Below are 8,933 nucleotides of genomic sequence, written 5' to 3'. Positions count from 1 at the left end.
GAAGCACTGATTATTGGGAAGGATATGTGAGAAAGTTTGTTTGCTTTTCAGCTGGGACACAAAACTCAGTCAGTGTTGACCAAAGCAGTAACCAGAGGCAAACATGATCACCAGTCAGTGAGATAGCAACAAACTGCAACAACCCAGGGCTTGCAGCTGATAAGGATGTGAACTTGAGGGTTTATTTTTGCAGGCAGTCATGGCATGAACTAACAATATTTTTTTCTTGGCTTGGTTCTTGGAAATCACATTCTGGTTTATACAGACTGAAACAAATTTGATTTTGCCTCAGTAGTTATTGAATATAATGCAGAAACAAACAAACAAAAAAATCACAGATTGATAGAGCTGAAGCTTAGAAAGTACTACGGTCACCTCTTTTAACCTTATGTACTTTGTAGGCCAAAGTTTACATGCTAAAATCTATGTAAAGCCAATGTTTGCTCAAAAACATATCAGGTAAGGAAAATCCAGCTGTGGTTTAAATACTTCAAGCAAAAGAGAGACACAACTAAATCCCTTATAAGGTTTTTCCCATGACTAGTTATGATTAGTGCTAAAAATGAAGACCTTATTTCTAATCTGAATGTATTAACATGCAACTTTTAAGAATTCCCTCTTTTTTTTTTCACTAAAAAAATCAATTTATTATCATACCAAGGTAGGTGGTGAATAATGCCAGGCAAAAAGAAACAGAAATATATTTTATTCCAAACAGGATATACACACATGGTTATCACTTGATAAAATGAGCTAAGCAGTAACCCAGCACCTGAATCATCAAAATCTTTCAGATTCATTACCTTTCAGATTTTAGAGGAATAATCAAAACCAGCTTTGATTTGTCTTAATTGATTCTCAGTAACCTTTTGCAAATGTGTTTATGACATGTAAATGTAGCTCATAATTATATTTGTACTTCCCAGTCATGCTTATGTAAGGAAGATGCTTGGTTTTCCCCCACCTCTAACCGTGGGATTCTCTTTGTAGATATCCAGGTGGCTACAGCCGAGTGACTTCTGGGAGAATTAGTACTTCAAATGCCATTGCATGGTTGCTTTGAGAAACTTACTGCTGTTAAACACCCAAAGTATATAAAGCAAAGATAAATTCACATGCAAGCTGCTTCCTTTTTACATTTGGACTGGTTTAGGTACGATACAACAAGTAACCACTAAATGTAGTTATTGGTGGATACTTGGCTGGTATTGAGCCAGTTGCCAGTCTGAGCCAGACTTCTTGACCATAGTTTAACTCTAATAAAGCATTTCCAGTAATGACTTTGTCAGTGTACTTGTTACTATTAATATTTTCAGCCTGAAAAGTGAGTTTGTCTATTCCATCAACGACCAGATAGCCAGAGGCACGTGGACTGAATGATTCAATGGTGTATTCAAAAACATAGATGCCCAGATATGGAACATGGAACTTTCCAGTTGCTGGGGCAAACGAAGCTCCGTAGTTGACATCCAGATTGTTAAATCTGATGGGTCCTGGAGTTGTCATTCCGTATGTATGAGAGGCAAAAAAAGCCACCATAGGTGCATATCTGTAAGATCCTTTTGAAAAGTCTGTATGGGAATAAAGGAAAATGTCAAGCAATATTACATTGTAGAATGACAGCTCAGACCAGTCAGAAGATCAGAAGCAACCTTTCTGAAGACACATAACCCAGCAGCTTCAGCAGCTGAAACACTATTTCTGCATCACTGCATAAAAAGCCACTAACTTCACAGCACTGGGTATATCCACAACAGAATAATTCCACAAACAGCAAGAGAACTTTGTGTTTGTCTACACTGTGTTGTCATTAGGTTCTTTCCGCCCCCCCCCTCCTTCTCCCTTTCCCTCTCCACCCTCTCCTCTATCCCTCAAAGTTTTCCCCACCCCAGGCTTTCTTTCATTGTTCATATGTCTGTGCTGAAGCCAAGAATTTTCTCCACAAATCTTAGAGGAGCACTGAAGAGGTTTAGCACTCCTGATATCAAATGATGGAGTAAAAGTATGTTTTCCTCTTCAAGCTGAGCCTGCACACTATGATTCCCTGTCACTGTACAAATTATTTTATTTGCTATTCATATGCTGTCATGAGTGAGAATCAGCCAAATGGCTGCTGAAAGCTGCATAAAATTCACATTCCATGTGGCCTGGAAGCAAATTATTTATTTGATTTACAGGCTGAATAAGCACAGTTTGCACTTTTCTTTCTGAAATGTTTTTTCAAAGGCTTCCTGCTTTGCTGGTGAAAACAAGAGGCGTGACTAAAAAGGCTCCTTGAGGCCACAGTCCCACCTGTCATGGTAGCTACTCATGTGTATGGAGTATTTATGGCTATGCTGAAGCTAGTATTCCCCACTGATGCGATTTTATCTCCCTCTTTGAATTCCGCATCGTCTTCAAATGCATCTACTGCACACCCTCCTACTTTGCACAGCTCAGTAGGGAGCTTTCCAGCTATCAGTGCTGCTCCCAGCTCAATTTAATCCCAGTGTCTGCTCATATTAAAGAAACAGATCATGAGCCACAGATGGGGATTGATGTCTTCAGCACCAAAACGCGGTTCACTATTAGTTGAGTTTGACCTCATTAAAAAGAAATGTGAGACCTTTGACCAACAAATGCTCTTTAATTAGGCCCTGGGGCAGAGACCCATACTGCTGGCATATTGCACTACTAAGTTGTTTACTTACCAACACTTGAAGAAGTGTCGTTCACCAGCTTGGTACTGCAGTTAACTCCTCCAAAGGGATGGCGACAAGCACAAACGAAACTCTCTCTGTCATTGATACAGGTTCCTCCATTCTGGCATGGGGAACTAATACAAGATGAATACTGCCCTGTGACAGAGAAAGGAACACCAACAACCTCAGTTGCAATGTCATTACAGTGACAATCCCAAGTGTCTCTTTGTCAGTTCATAAAGCCGTTGGAATTTTGCTGGAGGTTCTGTGTGGAGACCTACTTTAGCTCCCTTCCAACCTATTCACACTCCTCTCTAGTGTAGCCTCCCTCTTTGCCTGAACATGGCACACTCTGAGACAGCCTCCAAGATATTTAGAATTACCTATAAATGCGGAGTTCTTGTCTCAGAGTATCTCACTGACGAGGACCATCAAGACATTGGGATATCTGAACATCTAGGACAGTACAGTCCAAGAGACTCTGGTCAACAAACACCAACCTTGCCCATTTCTTCACTCTTCTCCTCCTTAATTAATGACCTCCCTGCAATGTCAGTTTAAAGCCAGCAAAGTATGGCTACAACCAAGCATTAGGAAGCTCTCCTTCTGCTGCTCCCTACACAAGTCTTTCCACAATAATCTAAGCCAAGGTAGCCTTATAGGTGGCCCTCATGACAGATTCAACCTGGAGAACATAGGGAGATGGGCGACTGAGAATCCACCCCTCCATGACATAGCATGACACAGTGACCTGGTCCACCCAACACCAGCTGCTCACTTCCCTCTTCCAGTTGGTAACGGTGACAGTAGAATTGTTGCATTGAGCCACACATCCATCAGCACTCCAAAGACCTTATCCTCAGGACTGCTTTCTATCACCCTCTCCCCCAGCTGACAGTGCTGACAGTGAGGATTCTTCTGGCTCAGGTGCAGAACCCTGCACTTGATCTTGTTGAGCCTCACGAGGTTCACCTCTCCAGCTTGTCCCGGTCCCTCTGTATGCCATCCTGTCCCTCTGGTGTATCGACAACACCACTCAGATTGGTGTCATCTGCACACTTGCTGATGGTGCCTGGATCTATGTCATTGATAAAAATATTAAACAGCACAGGTCCCAGCACAGACCCCTGAGGGACACCACTATCACTGCTCTCCATCTGCACTTCAAGCCATTGAGCAGCACCCTCTGGATGTGACCATCCAGCCAATTCCTTACCCACTGAACAGTCCACCCAACAAATCCACATCTCTCCAACTTGGCCAGCAGGATGTTGTGGGGACTGTGTCAAAGGCCTTGCATCAGTCCAGATAGATCACATCCACAGGTTGTCCCTTATCCACTGACACAGTCACTTTGTCACAGAAAGCCACTAGGTGAGGCAGGACTTGCCCCTAGTAAATCCATGCTGGAAGTCCTGAATCACCTCCCTGTCCTCTATGTGCCTCAGCATGGAGTCTAGGAGGATCTGTTCCATGATCTTCCCAGGCACAGAGGTAAGGCTGACAGGTAAGTGGTCCTTGGGTCTCTTCCTGACATGTGAGATGGCCAGATCATGCCCAGCCGACAGGGAGAAATCTCAGTCAGTGCCAGTCAGGTCTGAGCAGTAAGTACTGAATTTAGTTGTGTAATGTATTGTCACAGCTGTTTGCGGGGAAGAACACCACATTAAAACTTGCTGTGGAAAATTCTGAACACAAAGTGTTCCCTAGCCATACATTTTTCATTTCTGTTACTGTGGTCAAACAGAAGTCAGTTGTTTCGGAAAATGACCATTTGCCTTGCCAGGAACCATGTGCCAGCAGAGCTCTGGGAAGAGGACTTCACAGTCCTGTCATGGTAAGCCTAGATTGATAGGTGGGGCTGAAAGAGCCTTCCATAAATGGGTCTACTTATTTCCAGTGAAATGTTGAACTGGATCTTCACATAGATATTACAGTAATGCCCACAGCTATCTTCAGATTCCTACCCCACCACTTCACAGACTGCTGCATTAAGGTAAGCTGTTTCCATGAGAAATTGCAGAGTGCTAAAGTACATTGTAGAGATTGCATTTGCACTGGTGGAGTATAGCGACTTCAGCACAGCAGTAATTCTTTGCACAGAAAATAACATCCATCCCATAATGCCTGAAATGAAGAAATTTAGGACTATCATGACTGGTGTCATGACAACACAGGCAGCTGGACATGAGAAAATGATGTTTTTCATCTCAGATAGTAGTTTTGCTGCACACTTAATTGAAGTTGTTTTTCATTCGTATTTACCAAGCATCCAAAACATTTCACTCACATTTAGCAAGCATCCGCATATTTACCAAGCGTGAAAGGAAAGCAGAAAAGGAAGGCAAACAGCTGATTATGCTGGCTATATCTCATTCCCAAAATAGAAAAGTTTTGTGTAAAAACACGGCAGTCTCTCTGTTAATTGGCCTCTGCTTACAAGCAGTAAATCCAAGAAACAGGAAAAAGACTACAAAAAGGAAATGAAAATGAGAAACAGGGTAGTGTTTTACAGTCTGCTGAAGGAAGACTGCTTGAACTTAACCTTGGAGTTAAATCAAATTCAGACCTAGCTTTACCTGCAATAATTTAAGCCCCCAAGTACAGCTTTGCTTAACAGCAGCTGAGGAGCCTCATCCATTTGCTAGAACTAGGAGAAGCTGTAAAGTGGTTTGAGTCAAGTTAGGATTTTCAGAGTAATAGGCAAATGCCCTAGATCCCCACTGGGCAGGTCATTTCTCTGGAACTTGCATGTGCTGTTACAGCAGTGTGCTTTTGCTGTCCTTTCTGGCTGAGGATGCTCCTCTGCCCAATATTTTCTTTTCCTTTTCCCTTGCTGAAGGGCACCCTAAGACACTACATCCATTTTCTCTGTTTAAGGTAAAGGTGCCAAGAGATTCAGATTAGAAAAATTATATTACATAGCCTGTTTTAAATTAATCTTTCACAATTCTATATGAGTAAAAGAAAGAGACTTTATACATTTAAGGCTTAAATTGCAGTTATTAATAGTGCAGAATAAATGGAATGCAGTTGCTGTTCATACTCAGCATGGTAGGAGTGAGGAGAGCCAGTCAATGCTGAGCTTTGCTACTCTTTACTCCTGGGCAAAGAGGAGAAATGCCTCACCTCTGCTTTCCAGTTTTGGATGGGGGCAGATTGTCAAGTCTGACCTGAGCTACTTAGACTTTGGCAACTCTGCTTCCCTGTTAAACTTCCAGTCTGATGATCTCAGGATCACTAAACAACAGTGACAAGAGAAGCTTGCATTTCTTCTGGGAGTCAGAAATCATCAAGAGAACATCATAAATAAGACACAGAAAATGAGAATGAAATGACCTCCCTCTCACATGGCTGCACTGCTTTAAATGCATAAATACAACACAGCTGCACTCTCAGCTATTCCTGTTGGTAGGAGGGTGGCATAACCTGAAGTAAGCCAAGCCACAACTAATACAAGACACGCAACAAGAGAGTGCATTCACCTTGGAGAGCAGGGCAGCCTGGAGATTCTTGAGAGAACAGACAGGGCAACAGGAAAATGGGAAGTGAGATAAGCTGCCCTCAGGCTGCATGATCCATTTCTGCAGCAGAAGGTAGGAGCGTGGAAGAAGGTAGCATTGGAAGGTAGGAGCAGACTTCATCCATAACTAAAACTAACTGAAGAGTTCACTGTATGTTTTTTTCTTTGAAGGCTGTCATTTCCCATATGTTAGATACCTGAAGCTGTCATAAGACCATCACTTTTTATTCACCTTGGATTGCCATTACAGTTAGTATCAGGTAAAGTGCTAGATATTTCATCCTCATATATATATTGCAGCCTCTAGCTGACATAAACCTTTCCTTTTGATCATTCCACAGTATGAGAAGTCTGCAAATCTTTATGTTCCTGCATATGGAACAAAATCTCTCATTGTTTCTCTTTGATTTCAAATAATTACTGTGGAAAGTAACAAGGCCAAATTCTGAACACATTAAAGCCAATGAAAACCTCAATTTGTTAGAGCAGGTTCAAATAATGAAGAGATTGGAATCAATGAGAATTGTCATTCACCTCCTTCTAGAATTTTATTCTCATCTTTTTGAGTTAAAGAGATGATATAAGATCAAATACATTGTATAATTAGTCAGTTATGCCTTAGGGTTTCCTCTGGAAACTTTAATAAAGTCAGCACGTATCTCTGGATGGTCTCCTGGAACTTGAGAGAAAAAGGTTTCATAGAGAAGTAAAACCTATCCAGGCAGAAGATGGATACTTGTTAGTTAGTCTTACTCCTTTAACTTATAGAAGTGTAATATATGACTTTGCTAGGCATGAAATATCATTGAGTGCAAACACTCCTTACTAATGGGAACGTCTGCATAAACATTGCTGTGGAGAAACCTCACTTAAAACCAGGGCTTGTCAACACCTGCAGAGATCTGCACTTTCCCTATGAGTGAGCATAAAATTAATGTTATCAAGGAGGCTATTTGTTAAAATTCAGTAGGATGTAAATGATAAAAATGAAATATATTAATTTATTAATGTGGAGTAAAAAGCAGAGCAGCTGGCAGCTTCCTGGGCTCCATGCAGGTAACACTATAGACATTTTCCAACAAAGTAGAAGACTTGGGAAGGATCAAAGGCTTCCCTTAATTTTATTTCAGAAGACAGGTTTTTAATTTCCATTCTGTATAATGGCAGGAACAGGCAGAAAACAGAAATGACAGAATTACAGAATGTTAGGCCAAAGCAGGGTCACCTAAGGCAGGCTACACAAGAACACATTCAGGTGGGTTTTGAAAGTCTCCAGAGAAGGAGACTCCACAACCTCTCTGGGCAGCCTGCTCCAGGGCTCCATCATCCTTACTGTAAAGAAGTGTCTCCTCATTATGAGATGGAACCTCATGTGTTCTAACTTGTACCTGTTGTTCCTTGTCCTATCACTGGATACCACTGAAAAGAGCCTGGCACCTTCATCTTGCTGCCCACTCCTCAGATATTTGTAGATGTTGATAAGTTCCTTTCTCAACCTTCTCAAGACTGAAGAGCCCCAGGTCTCTCAGTCTTTATTCTTAGGAGAGATGTTCAAGTTCTGCAATCATCCTCACATGTCTCTGTTGGACTTTCTCCAGCAGATCCCTGTCTCTCTTGAATTGACATGGTACTGCAGGTGTGGTCTCAGCAGGACAGAGTAGAGGGGTAGAAGAACCTCCCTAGACCTGCTGGACTTTTCTTAATGCACTCCAGGATGCCGTTTGCCCTCTTGGCCACAAAGGCACATTGCTGAAATGACGTTGGCCTTTTTAACATTAAAAAAAGGCATTTTTAATATAAACTATTTAAATTACTTTGCAGTAAGAATCTGACAAATCTTTGTGCATTTTAAAGTGTGACTTTCTGTTGAAATACCTGTGTACTCTATCAACTTTACCTGAAAAGATATCCAAGAAATGAAATCTTTCACTGGGGATGGCTTCAGGAGAAGCTGAGCTATGCATGGGACTTGGGCTTTAGAAAGCAACCTTTCCATTGGTTATTGCAAAGTGCTGTGCCTAGGACAGGAAAAGATGAAGGAGGGAGAGGATGAAAAGGAGGACAGAGGTGTGGAAAGAGAGAGGGAGAAGGAGATTGCCCATGGTCAGCACATGAGCGAGAGTGGCAGTTCTTACTGTAGGCATCTGCTTAAAATATTTGGTTTGGCTGAGCTGGAGTTAATTCTCCCCAAAGCATCTTTCTAGTGCTGTGTTTTGCAGTGCTGTAGCTGGGTGTTGATACCACAGCAGGGTTTTGGCTGCTGCTGAGCCGAGCACCAGGGCTGTGTTTTTCCAACATTTTGCTGCTCCAAGAGTTACATGAGGGTTGGGCAAGAACTTGGGAGGGCCAAACTGGCCAAAGGGGCATTCCACACTGTATTGATGTCAGCTCAGAGAGAAAAGCTAAGTGAAAGAAGGCAGTGTGGGGACACTGGTTGGTGGTGTCTGTCCCCTGGAGCAGCCACTACAGGTGTTAGAGCCCTGCCTCCTGGGGTGACCAAACACCACCTGCTGATGGGCAGTGGAGAACAACAGCCTGGTTTGCTCTTGCTGCTGCAAGTGACCTTTGCTTGTGCTTTGCATTATTAAATTGCTTCTATCTTATAAGGGGCCTTTGGTTGTATTTCCCTTCTCCCCTGTCCATCTAAGAAGGGGAGTGATAGAGCAGCTTTGGTGGGCATCTGGCCCCCAGCCAGGGCCAAACCACCACAAATAGGAACCAAATATAGT

The 8,933-nt window shown here is 42.4% G+C and overlaps 1 protein-coding gene across 1 annotated transcript in view; it reads right to left on the bottom strand.

Annotated features, from left to right (window-relative positions):
* Positions 1–1,149: 1,149 nt before the first annotated feature.
* Positions 1,150–8,933, bottom strand: part of MMRN1 (multimerin 1) — a 60,437-nt gene continuing 52,653 nt past the window's right edge. Inside the window, exons 7-8 of the mRNA XM_054383213.1 lie at positions 2,691–2,837; positions 1,150–1,571 (exon numbers count right to left, since the gene is read on the bottom strand). Of these exons, the coding sequence (XP_054239188.1) occupies positions 1,150–1,571; positions 2,691–2,837 (569 nt within the window). The remainder of the gene's footprint in view (positions 1,572–2,690; positions 2,838–8,933) is intronic.

Source organism: Indicator indicator, chromosome 8 (assembly GCF_027791375.1).
Source record: "Indicator indicator isolate 239-I01 chromosome 8, UM_Iind_1.1, whole genome shotgun sequence".
Lineage (NCBI taxonomy): Eukaryota > Metazoa > Chordata > Aves > Piciformes > Indicatoridae > Indicator > Indicator indicator.
The sequence above is the reverse complement of the archived record's forward strand: the minus strand, read 5'-3'. Positions and strand labels throughout refer to the sequence as shown.